This window comes from Lotus japonicus, chromosome 6 (genome assembly GCF_012489685.1).
Source record: "Lotus japonicus ecotype B-129 chromosome 6, LjGifu_v1.2".
NCBI classification, from domain to species: Eukaryota; Viridiplantae; Streptophyta; class Magnoliopsida; order Fabales; family Fabaceae; genus Lotus; species Lotus japonicus.
Window position 1 is genome coordinate 15,843,690 of NC_080046.1, and position 16,037 is coordinate 15,859,726.

Consider the following 16,037-nt stretch of genomic DNA (forward strand, 5'->3'; position numbering starts at 1 on the left):
CTTATAATTTTATGGTCTATAAGCCTGAAGTATGGTGATATAAAATTACTATATATTTTCTTTATACAAATAAAAGGATAGAAGAGAATCTTAAATTTCCCAACATGATACATAACAAAATTTAACCATAAGAATGTGATAATAAGTTCATGAATTTGTATTTAATTTTCACCTTAATTAGGCAAGAAATAACAAAATATCACAATGGTTAAATAAATAGATTGGAATTTTAAATTTTATGCCATAAAATCTTGGAGAGATATATAATTGCACAACTCAGTAAATATATATATAAAATAAGAGAGTATATATCTAACAAAATTCTCCACATATTCAACTACATTTGAATCAGTAGATAAAGATTTTATTCAAATTTGCAAAGTTACACCAAAATTGCAGAATAACAAATTTCTGGTATCATTAAAGTGGTACGAAGTAATGTTATCAAAACTTGTGCAAAATCTTTTCCAGATAAATTCCTCAAGATATATTAAAAGAAAAATATATATTTGCACTGAATTTGGGAAGGGAGGAGATAAAGATTTGGTCCCTTTTTTCAATTGGTTTTGGGCACTACCCACACTAACAGAATATGATGAGTGGATAAAAGAGAGGATTCCAAGGATAATGGCTTTTGTAATCACGTTCCACTTTTATCATCAAATATTCAAATCCTTCTTCTCACTAAGAAGAAGGGAACATATCTGGGTTACTTTTAATCCGAATAAAACACTATTTTGATCTCTCAATTTAGGCCACGATGGGTAGAGATTTTGAGTATGTAAGACGCAGGGGTGAGGTGAGTAGAATCCCTCAAGAAATTTCCCAGATCATAGAACACATAGATAGGATTTGATCATAGAACACAGAGATAGGATTTGCATTAGGGTTCTATAAAATCCAAGACGCAAAACACTCAATTCTTACAAATTAAGCAACGAAAGCACAAGAATTTTAAGCATGTTGTTCTCATACCACAGAGGATCGAAACCTCTCAATTAGTTTCGTAAAATAAAAAAGAACGTATTTAGAGGAAAGAACAGCCATAATATGTATCTAATTAGCTCTGATACCAATTGTTGATAACGTATAAGAGTAGCTTAGATAGGATATAGATACAATATCATAGCATGTTCATTAATCTATACATATTATAATTGAATCATAGCATTTGCGTATCTGGTGCAAGAAAGGAAGAAGAATCCATGTTCTTAAAGACTTGAATCAATCCTAATAGGTGTGAGAAAAACTGCTCTCTATTCTGATAAGTCTGTAGAATAGGTTAGGTTAACTGTTTAATGGGGAGACAAGTTTAAATAAATAACCTAACCCATCACGGGTTATTCATCAGAAGAGCCCAATAATAATATCCATCAAGTGGTTTAGTGTTAGAATTAATATTAATTTCCAATAATTGATATATTAATAATTCAAGGATTACACATTCTAATTAAATGAATAATGCTAATTCATAAAATATCCAACAAGGAAGCGAGTGAAGGAACCAACGTGCATCACATTTTAATTCATAAAATATTCATTAAAATGTTGTTATATTTGCTCAAAGGTTCGGGTTTGGTAACCTTGGGAGCAATCAAGGAAGCAAGTGAAGGAACCCCACTGTGTGAAGCTGGATAACTTAGAGGTCAGGGCAACTTACTTTGCTAGATAATGACTTAGGCGTCGATAACTTCGACTTGCTTATTGTTTATGCTTATGATTGATTAAGTTGATCTGAAAAATGTTTTCTGAGTCTTCCGCCGTTGTTAATCAATAGAGACGTGTGTCTCCGTTTTCTAGGGCTTCGGCCGACATTGGTGTTGCTGATTGATTACTGTTATGATTGTTGATGATTGATTCACATGCTATACGTGCTAAGTGGTTAATCATAGGATGTGTTGATATATGTGCCCATGTTTTTCTGGATTGTACTAACTATGTTGTGCAATTATACATATATTTGTTGAACGTCAGAGTGTGGGGAAACGGGAAGTTATGCCATACTAGTGACGAGATTTTGAGAGAATGTAATCTGTCATCTAGCAGGTAGCATAGGTCTGATCTTCTATCCGTTTGTGTAGAGGTATGGAAATGTGATAGTGACACCACAATACCTTTTTCTTCAACATTGCATTGTGTCAGATCTTGGGATTTCATCTTGAAGACTTCTGACAAAGCTTTCTTGGCTTTTTCTTTAACGGAAAGTGTACTTGATTTTGACTTTGTAGCTTGTATTGGGTGTGAGCTTGATTCCTTAGATGATCTTCTGCTTCTTTCATCTCCACCTTTTTCAGACGATCTTTCTTTCATCATTCTTTAGTTCTTCAGACGACGATGATTCATGCTTCAAGCATTCGGCTCTCTTTCAGATGATTTGACTGTGAAGCTTGTTCTTCTTTCTTTCCTTCTGAAGCTACAGACTTCACTTCATGATAGACGTTGATTGCTTTAGACGTTCTTCTTTCATCGTTCTTTTAATCTCTGCAGACGATGCTTCTTTGCTTCAGTCGTTTTGCTCTTTAGATGATCTATCAGTTCAACACACCTTCATTTCTTTCTTCATTTGATCATTCCATAGTTGAGACTTTCAGCTTTGACTAAGTTCTTCTTCTTCTTCTTTAGAAATTGACTGTCTCGTGTTGCCTGATTTGGAGTAGATGTTTGTAGGCTTAGACAATAAGCTTTGTTTCATTTCTTCATTCCTTGTGTGAGAGAGAAAGAGAAAACTCTTGATGACTTGTTTCCTTGGTCAGCGTGCTTTAATTTGTAGAGTATCACGTGATGCATAGCATTTGACTTTCTCCTCAAGAATGTAAGAGATATTTCCATTTGAATGTGGCATTCTTTTTTCTAGACATTTCTTCCTTTGATCATAATTGAGATAGACGATGTAGTAGACGTTGAATACAGTCTTCTCAGATGATCCAATAGCTTGACTTGATCTTTCACATGGTAGTCCTCAAGCTTGATTCTTGCTGTGTAGAAGCTTGATGCTTGTGCTTTTCTTCGCATGAAAACGATCTTGATAATTTGACTATTCTTGTCTCTTGATCTTCTTCAACTTGAGTGTACTAGGAGATTTGACATTTCCTTTACTAATGTTGTTGCGTTGTAGCTCTGATCATCCTTAATTAGCTTATCCATGATGTGTGTTAAAGCTCTGATAATTCTTTTTCTTCTTTTTCTGTTCAGACTATTGAGTAGATAGGACGTTCCTTTGCTTGTACAGTCTGCCTTGATGCTTTGATTCTTCCTTTGACCTTCTTGCATAGACGATGATGCATGTTTGACTTCTTTAACTTGTTTCGTCTTCCTTTGATGTTGTGCTCTTGCTCGTTCTTGACTGGGTTAACTTCTTGTATATCCTTGTATGCTTTAGTCAGTTTTCTTCTTTAGAGATGTCGGCTTCTTGTTATCGTCTTGTATTACTTCTTTTGGACGAATCAGCGTGAAAAGTGTAAGTGATTTTCTAAAATGCAACTCACATGAAATATTTAATCAGTTCACTTACACTCTTAAAAATTTTTATCATTTAAAACATGATAGACGATATGTTCTATCCAAGAACATATAGATGAGGTACGGTACCCATAGTGAAAGGATCGTGATGTGAGAATCTAGAGAGAGTTTAGAGCGTAACTGCTTAGAGAGAGAAAGTAACTGAATTTCAAGCTTTTATTTCTCAAATGAGCTAAGAGTCACTTACAATTGGTAACCGTCCCCTATTTATATATTCGAGGGTTGGGCTTGACGCCCCTAATTTCTCTTAATGGGCCAGTCGGGCCTCCCGGGAGAAGGCCCGATTCCCTGGCTTGCACGCCGCCCCGGGCTGGCGCGCCTAGGCGAGGGACCCTAGGGTCTCGCCCAGTCCACAAGTCCACAAGACACCGAGTTCGAAGCATGAGAGCTAAGTGTGTCTTTTAAGAAGAAACCAGAGGCGACGATTATGAGAAAACTAACTAGTGCTAAAGCCTAGTGACTCAAAACAATCGCCAACATGGCTTGACAACTAAAGCCTAAGACTGATTTTTTCAATTTCCCCAGCAAGTTCCTTCGATCCTATGAGTCCACAAGTGGGCCCGTGGCGACAGTGCTTGGCTCCCTCGCCCTGCTTCAGCAGTGATCGCCATGGACCATGATGGATTGACGCGTGTAAGCCACATGCAATGTACTGAAATAGTACAAAGGTCAACGAATCTGTAGAATCTCAACCGCTACCTCTGATATGTCCCTTCAAATCATAATAAAGCCTATCAATTTGAATTCAAACCAATGAGCTTCAGCCGTTGTAACTTCTCATTTAATGTGTCGTTCCCGTCCCCCAACATCCACGTCACGCTCCCCTGAGTAATCATTTCATCTTGCCACGATGGGACACGATTTCCCAACCGCTATTCACCCTAACTCTTAAATTCCCCCTTGCCCTATCATTCACCACTTATTGCCAACTGCCCTCATACTTGCTCTTGGCTCTCGTACCGGCTTCCTTCAACAACTTCTGCAAACCCCGGCCCTTCTTGCTCCCCTTCACACAGCCTTCTTCCGGTTAGTTCTCCGTCCCCTCTCTCTTCATTTTTTTTATGATGCCCTCAACATGAGCCCTTCCCTCTATGGAGGAAATCAAAGCTCATCGCTTGGAAACCTTCGCCACTCTTCCTTCCCCTATCCAAGATGCTCCTAACCAAGGAATCCTTAATCAGCCATCAGAGCTTTCCACCAGCGACTCTATTTCCAACCTTGCCCGCAGGGCTGGCGGTCTCTGTAGCACCCTGCTGTTAGAGAACCTCCTTCGCACCACCGGATGCTGGGACCAAGACCGCCCCTGGCAACACCGCGCGTCCAATAACCCCAAGTGCTCCCATTTCTTCTTCGTATACGAGTATTTGTTTCTTGATCTTGGCATTAAACTCCCTTTCTCCCCATTTCTCACCCAAGTGCTGCGTGATGTCAATGTTTCTCCTTGCCAACTTCACCCCCACGCCTGGACCTATCTGAGGTGTTTCGAAATTCTCTGCAGTAGTGTCGCAGTAGCGCCTTCCCTTGCCCTCTTTTCCTTTTTCTTTGAAGTGGATTCCAAATCCCTGGGGTCCTACGACTGGGTTGCTCTGGCGCCCCGACCGGGTCGAGAACGGTTTGTTCCATACCAAGTTGGCTCCGAATCCCACTTAGCCCGCCGGTACTTCCGGGTCGTTGTTCACCCCACTTACCCCTCGGCATTCACGCAAAAAGAAGGGAAAGCCCTCTTCCCGTTTAACTGGACCTAATGTCCTAAGTCCATGGCCGGTCCCCCTAAGGCATTTCCCTCTTCCGGAGAAAGTTTTGCCTTTGGGGTCCTATCCCGGCTTCCCCGCCTTAGTTGCGCTGAATTACTCGGCGCTTCCCCAGGCTCCAAATTGTTCCCTCAATTAGGTTTCCCTTCTAAACGTCTCCTTCAAGCCTTCCGCTTAATCTTTTTGTTGCTGACGACTTTTTCCTTTGGCTGACCTGCTGAAGGCCTTCACCTCTGGGAACGTTAAGGCGCCCTCCTCGGCCCAGGTTGGAGGAAAAAGCCAAAGCTCGCCAGTGAGCGCCTGCTCACCCAAGAAGAGCAAACTAGGCGAGCCAAACCCTCAAGCTACTCCTTTGACTGGCGCAGGCGGAGGGCCCGTCGCGCTTGATCTTGTTGTTGCGGATAGCGCTCGCGATCCCTTGGTGTCCGACCATCATGGCGAGACTAGTGCTTCCCGGACTCCAGATGCCCCTCGCCCTGTGACCTCAGTGGAAGGTCAGCAATCACCCTCTTCCATCCACCTACCGTTTTCTTCACCTGTCCAGACAAGGAGATTGCTGTCTTGCGTGAGGAACTAGCGGGAAAGAGTGAGGCACTTGCCGAGGCCCAGTCGGATTTGGCATCCAAGTGTAAACTTTTGGCTGATAACGAGGCCGAAGCCGCCACCCTGGAAGAGAAAATAAGGGAGGAGGTTGCCCATGCGACTGCCAAGGAGCGTGTTCGCAGCTTACTTATCGCCAAAGCTCAAGTCAAGCTCCTCCATCCTACTAACAACCTTGACTCCTTGGGAGCCTTTAAAAGGGTTACTCCCGCTGGGTTGGAGGGTCCGGAAGACCCACCGGAAGTTTCTCATGTTGATCTCGAGGATGCTGTGGAACAAGAGAAAAAGATATGATGTTAATTTATTTTGAATAATTGTAATGCTACTTCTTTTGCTTTGTTTAATCGTTGTATTTTCGACTTTAGTTAATCAATTCAGTTTTATTTCCTATGTCTGTTTTAACGCTTCTCGAAGTTTTCTCTCGCACCCCTTTTAGTTTCTTTGTCTCTGAATTACGTTCGACGACATTGGTGGTGTGCTGGGTTTAACTATGACTTTTGCTCAGTTTTTGAACTGAGCAAAAGTTCACACTATGTTTCCTGTAAGATCAGGTGTGGCCTGACCAGTTTTGCTTGGCGAGGACTTACAGTTTCTCGGGTCCCAATGGCCATATAGGTTGCCCGAGACTTAGCCTAGTTAGGTTTGCTCGCCCATGTTTTAGGGAGGTTGTATGGATAAGAAGCTTATCCGCACACATCGCCGACGAGTGACGGCAAGTTGCGTCGGCTTTTCCGGAGCGATCCCCAAACATCAAGGTTGTGTTAGGATAGCCACCTTCAGGGAATTTTTCCCACCTAGCTCTTGCCGCAATTCAGTGTGATTGAAAGGGCTTGATACAATTTTTGTATTTTCAATCAGACGTTATAGTTAACAAACTCCCAATATGGAGAACAAGAACGTGTATTTGTTTTTACTATTTAGGCGATTTTGCCAACAAACTCCCGATATGGAGAACAAGAACGTGTTTCTTTGTTTTTAATCCAACAGTCTTCATGAGTCGCACTCAGCTGCTCGCCCTCGTGCCAAGCCGGGCTCTTCCTCAATCTTCAACCGTAATAGTACCTCAAGCTTTCCGCATTCCAAGACCGCGACACTCGCCTCTTGGATCTAGGTTCTCTTCTGGCACATCAACCTCGTTGCATCGGTGTCCTGTCGAGGCATTCTTTTTCCCATATCGTTGCACCGCGTTGCAATAGCATTCTCTTGCACTCTTCTGGTCCACAACAACTCTCCCAATACGCCCATCTGGTAACGGATACTTGACCGCCAAATGTGCTGTTGAGATCACAACGCACAAACGGTTCAAGGTATTCCGGCCGATTATCATGTTGTAGGATCTCACCGCTCCCAGGATTAGGTACCGTACCTTCAGCGTCTTAGCGTTCTCAAACTCACATACTATAGTATCAAGGTCGAGGACACCCCTTACCCATACTTGTTCGCCTGCAAACCCCACAAGAGTCCCTGCGTAGGGAGTAAGGTCTCCTTCGTTCAAACCGAACCGATCAAACGCGTTATCGTAAATGATGTCCGCCGAAGTCCCTTGATCCAGAAGCACTCGCTGTACATTGAGCTGGTTGACACGGAGTAGGACCACAATCGGATCGTCTAGGTGCGGCTTTATTCCGCAAAAGTCCACGGGCGAAAATGTAATGTCTAGGTGTGAAAAATCGAAAGGAACCTTCGTGACCGCGTTCACCGCCCTGGCGTATCGCTTTCTTGCTGCACTAGTGACTCCACCGCCGCCAAATCCTCCTGCGATCGTGCTCACATCTTTAATCGTTGAGGCCTTATCGCCCTGAGCTCTAATAGGTCCCCCTACCGCTATCAGATGCTCAACCGCGCGCTGCAAATCACAACATTCCTCTGTAATGTGGCCCATTGTCGGGTGGTAAGCGCACCATTCTTCCCTATCCTGCTGCTCCAGGTGGCTATTAACGTCACGAATTAACCATCTCCAATCTCTGTGTGCGTCCAACGCCTGAGATGATAGCAGTTCACCTCCCGATTCATTGCGCTGCATTCCACATGCGCGACGCGATGGTGGACCGCACGCGTGTCCCAGCCTTCTTCCACTTCGTCGACGATGTGTCTCCATTAAGCTTCACCATCGAACTAGGTATTCAACCAAAAATCCGAAAACCGAAGATAATTGCACATAAAATCGAACTTCTCTCAACCAAATCACAATCCACGTAGTCCGGGAATTGAAATCTACCGATCTCCACAAACGGCGCCAAATGTTCTATCCAAGAACATAGAGATGAGGTACAGTACCCATAGTGAAAGGATCGTGATGTGAGAATCTAGAGAGAGTTTAGAGCGTAACTGCTTAGAGAGAGAAAGTTACTGAATTTCAAACTTTTATTTCTCAAATGAGCTAATAGTCTCTTACAATTGGTAACCGTCCCCTATTTATAGATTTGAGGGTTGGGCTTGGCGCCCCTAATTTCTCTTAATGGGCCAGTCGGGCCTCCCGAGAGAAGGCCCAATTCCCTGGCTTACACGCCGCCCCGGGCTGGCGCGCCTGGGCGAGGGACCCTAGGGTCTCGCCCAGCCCACGATATGATTTGCGTTTGAACTTAACAATCTCTCTATTTTTCCCCTCTACCCGAAAAGTACTAGGGTGTATCCCTTTTGAACTCAAGTGACGGCACCCACTAGCTAGGATTGAAAGCTTTTAAAGATTATTGTTATATATTAATATTATGAAGGAAGCAAACTTGTCTATCTTTTTTCTACCCATAATACAAATGGTACCACATCCGAAAGGGAGATTCGTGTGCAAATTCTATAGCACAACAACTTTTTTTGTTTAATTAATGACAGTGAGAGTATGATATTACAGGTCAAAGTTTAAACTCCACTGATATTAAGTACTTAACTGCTTAGGAACATAATAATATATATATAAAATCATGGCAGAACTAATTATTTTAAAAGTTCTGAACTTGTTCAACTAAATTAAAGAAAAAAAATATGGACTCACTAGAGCCAGCCATACTTGATCTCCATCTGATATTGAACTACAGCAGAATAACACTACTGAGGGATCATAGTCGAGAATAGCGACACTGGGGCTGCAATATTTTATCAGTGCGCGCGTATTTTGTTGGGTTGTGATGAATGTTTATAGTACACTACAACATTTTCGGCTTTAGGCCACGCTATTCTCTTCAACGAACAGAAAACCGTGGCATAAGTACCGTATATGCCACGGTTCAGTAAATGTGCCCGAATGATGGCCACAAGTGAATGAAACTGTGGCATCTACGTTTGGATCAGCGGTTTAGTAATTGTGGATGAGTAATGGCCACAGCTTTCAAACCGTGGAAACCTTATCCCACTAAAACCGTGGCATAAAAATTTACATCTTAAAGCCCGCCCAACACAAAAAAATCCTTCCGCAAAAATTTTTGTGTATCCACGTTTTGAGTTTTTGCACTCAAAGGTTAATTTTTCTTTAAAAAAAACTGAAAGGTAATATGAAAAGAAAAACCCTTAAATAACATCAAAATTCAAATCCCTAATACTTCTCATCAGAACTTCAGAAAACAAATTGAACCCTAAAGGGAATGGCCAAGTCAAATTTGTTAACTTTCTTCATGATCTCTGCCATCGCTACCATTCTCGTGGCGGCGAGTTTGTTGCCGACGGTGGTCACCAGAGGGGACAGCCTCATGGCGACCGGGTGGGTACCGAGACGGCCACACTGAGGGCTCCATCGCGGAGTCCTGGAAGGTGAAGAGGGTGAGGAGTTCGAGCTGGATTCCGAGATCAACCGGCGCATTTAGCTGATACCAGATACATCAGCTACGGCGGTTTGAAGACCACCATCCCTTGCTCTCGACGCGGCGCTTCCTACTACAATTGCCGACCAGGGGCTCTGGCTAACCCTTACAATCGTGGTTGCAGCGCCATTGCAAGGTGCAAGGGTGGTTAAATTTCTCTTCAATTTCAATTTCAATGTTTTTTTCTTAAATTGGTTTTACGCTTTGTACTCTCCTATGTAAGTGCGACGTAAAGCTCCCTCTGTGCGACTCTTCTCTCCACGCTGAAAAACTATCGTAATGCCGTCTTCTCTGCTGAGGTATGTATTTATGTCTTGTTTCTGCCTTTTTCTCTTTCTGGGTTTTCATAAAAATGATTACTTTACTCTTTTCTTTTCCATGAATGCAGGGATCATGACGAGTGCTACCTCTGGTTGTAATAATACAACAATACAGAGTTCTCTTTCCTGAGAGCTATCAATTTTCGCCCTTCATTTCTGATTGTGTTTTCAAGATGCAAGCCGAAGCACAAAGCTAAGTAAGTAGCACTTACAGATTGACATTGGAAGCTGAAGTCCATTTCATCCTTATGATGCAAATTAGGGATACAGCTTACTTAGTTGAGGAAAAATTGGGAATGCTATTGCCTAGTTATATTTTGGTTTTAATGTTTGTTAAGTGAGCCTTGTAGTCATGCAGATGCAATGTTATGCTTATTCATTAATTCCTTGATATATCTTGCTTATAGTCTTGGTTTTACTGCACAATTGATATCTTGGAATGCAATTCTGCTGTAGCTTAATCACTTCTCTTGTGGGTCATTAAAATCATTGAATAGTTGCTTGCTGTCCTTGGAATCATACTGTTCTAGTTTTCATGTTGGGGTGGGCTATAGGCTTGGAGCTGTTTGTTTCCTTGGATCTTTAGCAGCTGCAAGATTCTTAACGTTTTATCCTATGCTTTCCTTAACTGTTAGCCTATTACGGGTTGATGAGGACTTGTTAATAGTATTAATTTCTTCTATCCTCTCTTTCTTTCAATAAAGGACGTAAGGGAACAAGAGGTAAAGATCGTAGAAAGTTTCTTGTGAATATTTTCTTGTAAAAATCTAGCTAGCAATTCAGAACAATAGACATTTGCTTGTGAATTTTTATTTGTGGCATAAAATGTGATACCAACTTCACCATCTATAGTTTTCTCTACTTCAATGATTTTTTTCTTTACTAGAAGTTCATCAAGTCCTCCTATTTTGTGTTTTCAGGTTGTCATCAAATGTGAAGAAGGAACCCAAATGAATCTGTTAAGATTTAGGTAATTCTCAACTAAGCCGAACTGGTTTGGTAACAACTTTTTTATCTTCTGATTGAAGGTTATAGCCTGATAATTGAAAATGAGCTTGACATGTATATAGTTTAGCTATGGCACTGGATAACTTGTGCAGACAAGTACTCTATTTTGAACTTTTAGTACTAATTGTTAATATTCTCTTGATAACTTTAGATCATGTTGAAATTTTTTTTGTCCATTTTTTACATGGCAGACTATACTGGTTTGTTGCAATTGAAGCTGGAATGGCTATAAACATTTTCTATTGTCTCAAGATTTTGAAGTCTCCGCATATCCACTTTTCCTGGCTTCGGATTTGGACATAAAGAAAGGGCACATACTTATCCATTTGTTTTTGCAATTTTAACCCGTGGTCAGAATTTTATCCTCTTTTCTATGCTATTTTATTGAGTAACCCCAGATGCTTGCTGCTATGGCTTGTCATAGGCTGAGATGTGATGTAAGTAGGCTAAATAAAAACTAGACTCTCTTCACTTTACCTTCTTCCTGAACATTTGAAGTCTTTCATAACATCCTTTATTTGAGTTCGTGGGTTTCTTTTGATTGTTGTTTGGTACCTCTGTTTTTGTTTTCTTTTCATTCAATGTTTTGGGTTGCCAATAATACTTTTAGAGGACAATTGGATCTACATGCTAGGTAATATGCAGTTAAGTCAATTTATAGAAATTTCTTATCATGTTAGCACATCTATATCATTGCATTAGGCTTAAAATTTCCATGTTAGATTACAACCGCAGGTGAAAAAAAAGTAGCTTAAAAGGTCCTAAAAAGCATTTGTGGTCTAATTTTTTTTGAAGAAACCACTTAATGGCAACGGTTAAAAAACTATGGCGTAAAAGGAATTAATAAAAATGGCAAAAAGTAACCGTGGCCAAACTTCTCAATAAACTGTAGTTGAAATTTCTATAGCCACGGTTTCCTAAATGCGGTATTACATAAACCGTGGCATTAAGCTTTTGAGCGAACCGTGGCTTTAAAAACACAAAACCGTGGCACTTGAGCTTGGCCACGGCCACATACACTGCGACACAAAAACCGTGGCCAAACCGCGGCGTAAGCTTTCAACCACAGTTTTTTAACATGATGCCGCGGTTTTCTGTCTGCGGCAGAAAGCCAAAAATGTTGTAGTGGTATGTCCTAAATAAGAGCTACCCCAGATAGAGCTCTCACCTCTCCCATACCAAATTTACATTGTTGATTTGCGAAAAAGATATGTGAACCACTCATTCTTGCGAGACATGCGTGCACATGTAGTTTGTAATGATTTTAAACCGTTATAAATTGTAGAATTTATAAAGAAATTAGTTCTGGGGTTTGTGGTGCAGGGTTATAAAGAATAATGTTGTGTGAACGTATCTATTTCACCTTCATCTTAATAAGTAAGTATGAACATAAATGAGAGAAATAAGTTATATAATGTATGATGTGACAGAATGTATAAAGAGAAATAAAAAAACATGTGTTGAAATGATATGGGAGAGAAAACGAAGTGTGGATAAATCATTACTCAATTATAAAATCATAACAGATGGTAGGGGTGTACAAGAGACGGGTTGGGACGGGTTTTGGTTAACCCTAACCCGGCCCTAAATATTGATCGGGTCAATTCATATACCCTAACCCGTCCCTAGACCCGAAGCAACCCGACATTATGCGGGTCCAATTTAGGACGGGTCTCTGTAGGACGGGACCGGGTTGGCCCGAGGGACAATAAGTTTTTCGGAACAAGTTAATTTCCGACTCACGCGTGGAATCAGTGTAAGTGTGACAGGAGTTTGATATTTGAGAAAGATTAATGAAGAAGAAAGTTCAGGAATTGCTCGAGGAATGTGGCGTTGTTTCTTTCGGAGCTAGTGCGAGTCGTCTGCACACCTGCCTTATGGCGAGCATGTCCAGAATAGGCTAATTTCGCTTTTAAAGCAATGTTTAGGCGATATTTCGAATTCTTGGAAAATTTAAAGATTCTCTTTATTTTTCCTTCGACCAGCATTTCATTTCGGAACTCTGGACTGTACGCACGATAGTATTTACTTTTCGGATGTCCGCCGACGCTAATTTCTTTTCTTCGAAACCTCAGTTTTGAGCGAAGGATGAAGAATTTTTCTATTCGGGACTTCTAACGAAGATTCCGTCCGTGTTGCCAAACTTGTTTCGACATTTCCAATCTTTCTTCTGTTGGAAGTTTTGTCGTCTGAGCATCACAGCAAAAAGTAGTTTTTCGGGACAGACTAACTTACACCGCTTTTGGCGTTTTGGATATCGTTTTTCCTAAATCTTAGATATTTGTTTTGAGTTCTGGAATTCTGACGCCAGAATCTCTCTTAGAATTCCACGGTGATCGTGCTGCAAAAATCGGAATCGCGAAATTTTCATTTTCCCGCGATTTCGCCTGCCTATAAATAGCTCAAAAAGCAAAAATTCCTTCATTTTCTTCCTATTGTGGCTGAATTTCGTGGAGAGCAAGGGGGGAGGAGATTTTCGCGAAAACTTGACCAATCTTCGCGCAGTTCGTCCCTACTTCTAGGTATCGAGGTAACTAACACGATTCCTACCTCTGATTGTTGTTTCTGTTGCGTTTCTAAAGTCGTTTCTGTGCTCACAGTTTTGAGCTTTTTCTAAAATTGTTCGATTTCTTCGATTTCTTGGTTGGGTTATGTTCCTTACGTTCCCCTGAGTCTAAAACCTCTGTCAGTAAACGCTGATTGTGATCCAGTTGTCCAGGATCTGAAAAACTGTTTCAAAACCCTTTTTGTCTCACATTTCGAAACTTTATTGTCGAAAAGACTTAATCTGACTTCGTGCCTTTAGGATTTGTTGTCACGGATGTCATGAGGATCATTGCTGTCAAATTTGTTTTCAGAACTGATAACTTTGAAGTTTTGAGCCTTTATTTTGGACCAAAATGCCCCTGGATAGTTGTATTTCGGCCCGATTGTCCGAAAATTGTTCCGACAGTTTCTTTGCCTTAGTTTTACCCTAAAACTACCTTGTGAATTGATTTGATCGAAGAAAAAGAGCCGAAGCCCTTTTCTCCTTATGGCCGTGGGCTATTTCCTAAGGGGGGGAGAGTTTTTCGTTTTCGAAAACTTGTCCTTTCGTACCCGATTGTCGTATTCTGAAGCTTTAATGCTTTGTCTATCGTTTATGTATTTTTTGCGATCGATCTAATCGATTTTGTTTGGTTTCTGCTTTGTTTTCCTCCGAGGTTCAGTTGAAGGAACTTTGGAATACTCAGAGCAATTGTTTGAGGAGAACTTTGTTTGCGAAGCTGGAACAGCTCGAGGTTAGGGCAACTTGCTATATTTAGCTATGATTGCATGATAGGCGTCGATAAATTCGACTTATGCTTTATCTGATGTTGTTTATGATGATGATTTATTGTTATGATTGTTTTCATAACTTATGATATTGATGATGTGTTGAATTGAGCGTTTTGACGCAACTTCGGAGTGGAGGTTCATTGACCTGGTGATCTTTGACATTTCGGGTTGGATGAACAACCCTAGGCAAGTCCGAATGTGGGGTTTGAGACTTAGCCATTTGTTGGGATTCGTTGGAATTCCTAGACTTTCCCCGGGAAATGTATTTTGGGTGGTTGATTTTTTGGAAACTTAGAATGATAGAGCTTTCGAAAAATAAAGACTTGGGAAACTTAGACTTTGAGAAATAAACTCATAATTTGACTAATTTGAATTGAAATCATTTTTATTAACGTTTAAGCATAGGAGAACTGAAGGGGAAAAATATTTACGAAAGGCGGGGAAAAGTCGACCTTTGTTGTGGGTTTGGAGAGTTATCGGAATTGGGAAAGCCACTAAGGTGAGCTATGGTGATGATTGAAAGTCACCGAGTACGTTAGTACTCTTGGGGAGTGTTGTGGAGCCGTGTTGTATTGACCGACACTAACTCTTGGGTTGTTTTGAGTTTGGGTCGGAGCAGTTTTTGACCATCGAGATTTGATGAGTCAGATGACTCAAGAAGTCATCAAGGGTGATCGCACTCCTTTCATAATTAATTGTCTTTTGTCGCCGAATCGACATATACCTTCGGGTACAGTATATCTATATACCTTCGGGTACAGTATATCTATATACCTTCGGGTACAGTATATACCTTCGGGTACAGTATATCTATATACCTTCGGGTACAGTATATCTATATACCTTCGGGTACAGTATATACCTTCGGGTACAGTATATCTATATACCTTCGGGTACAGTATATACCTTCGGGTACAGTATATCTATATACCTTCGGGTACAGTATATCTATATACCTTCGGGTACAGTATATCTATATACCTTCGGGTACAGTATATACCTTCGGGTACAGTATATCTATATACCTTCGGGTACAGTATATCTATATACCTTCGGGTACAGTATATCTATATACCTTCGGGTACAGTATATCTATATACCTTCGGGTACAGTATATACCTTCGGGTACAGTATATCTATATACCTTCGGGTACAGTATATACCTTCGGGTACAGCATGCCTTCGGGTAACTCGGGCATTCGTTGGAGGGAAAAGTCAACCCGCAGGGTTAGGACTGATCCGACTATGTCAAGGTTGTAAGTGACACCCGAGGGTTATGGTCGGCACAATGCTAGTGCTAGGACCGACTCGATCGTGCCCAACCTATTTCTTTCGGAACCTTCTTAATTGACGTTGCATTGACATATCATGCACTCTAACTATATCTGTTGAGATATTGATGATTTGATGTTGATAAACATCGTTATGTGTTTTGATGATTGAATTGTATTAGGGAGTTGATACAATACACAACTTATATGTATATATACAACATATATATATACCCCCTTTATCGCATGTTGATTGTATATCTATTGTATTCTGTAAGTTGACCTTAGCACCTTGGCTTTGTTTGTATGTTTGTGTTTGGGCGGTCGGCCTGCTGCCAGGCGTCTGTCAGCCGGTTCGTGATGATTCGTTGTGCGGGAAAGACCCGGAGCGAAATGTCTATTACTGAAGCTTTCGACGAGGACCCGGACTTCATGGCTGATCGAGGGAGAGTCGATAAT

At 41.2% G+C, this 16,037-nt stretch overlaps 1 protein-coding gene across 1 annotated transcript; it reads right to left on the reverse strand.

Annotated features, from left to right (window-relative positions):
* Positions 1 to 6,933: 6,933 nt before the first annotated feature.
* LOC130724995 (uncharacterized) lies at positions 6,934 to 7,968 on the reverse strand. The gene has a single exon (XM_057576257.1). It carries the CDS (start codon positions 7,966 to 7,968, stop codon positions 6,934 to 6,936), a length of 1,035 nt encoding a protein of 344 aa, XP_057432240.1.
* Between the last annotated feature and the right edge of the window lie 8,069 nt (positions 7,969 to 16,037).

Coding starts and splice junctions, on each gene's coding strand:
- LOC130724995 (XM_057576257.1), bottom strand. CDS start 7,968: ATGGAGACACATCGTCGACGAAGTGGAAGAAGGCTGGGACACGCGTGC.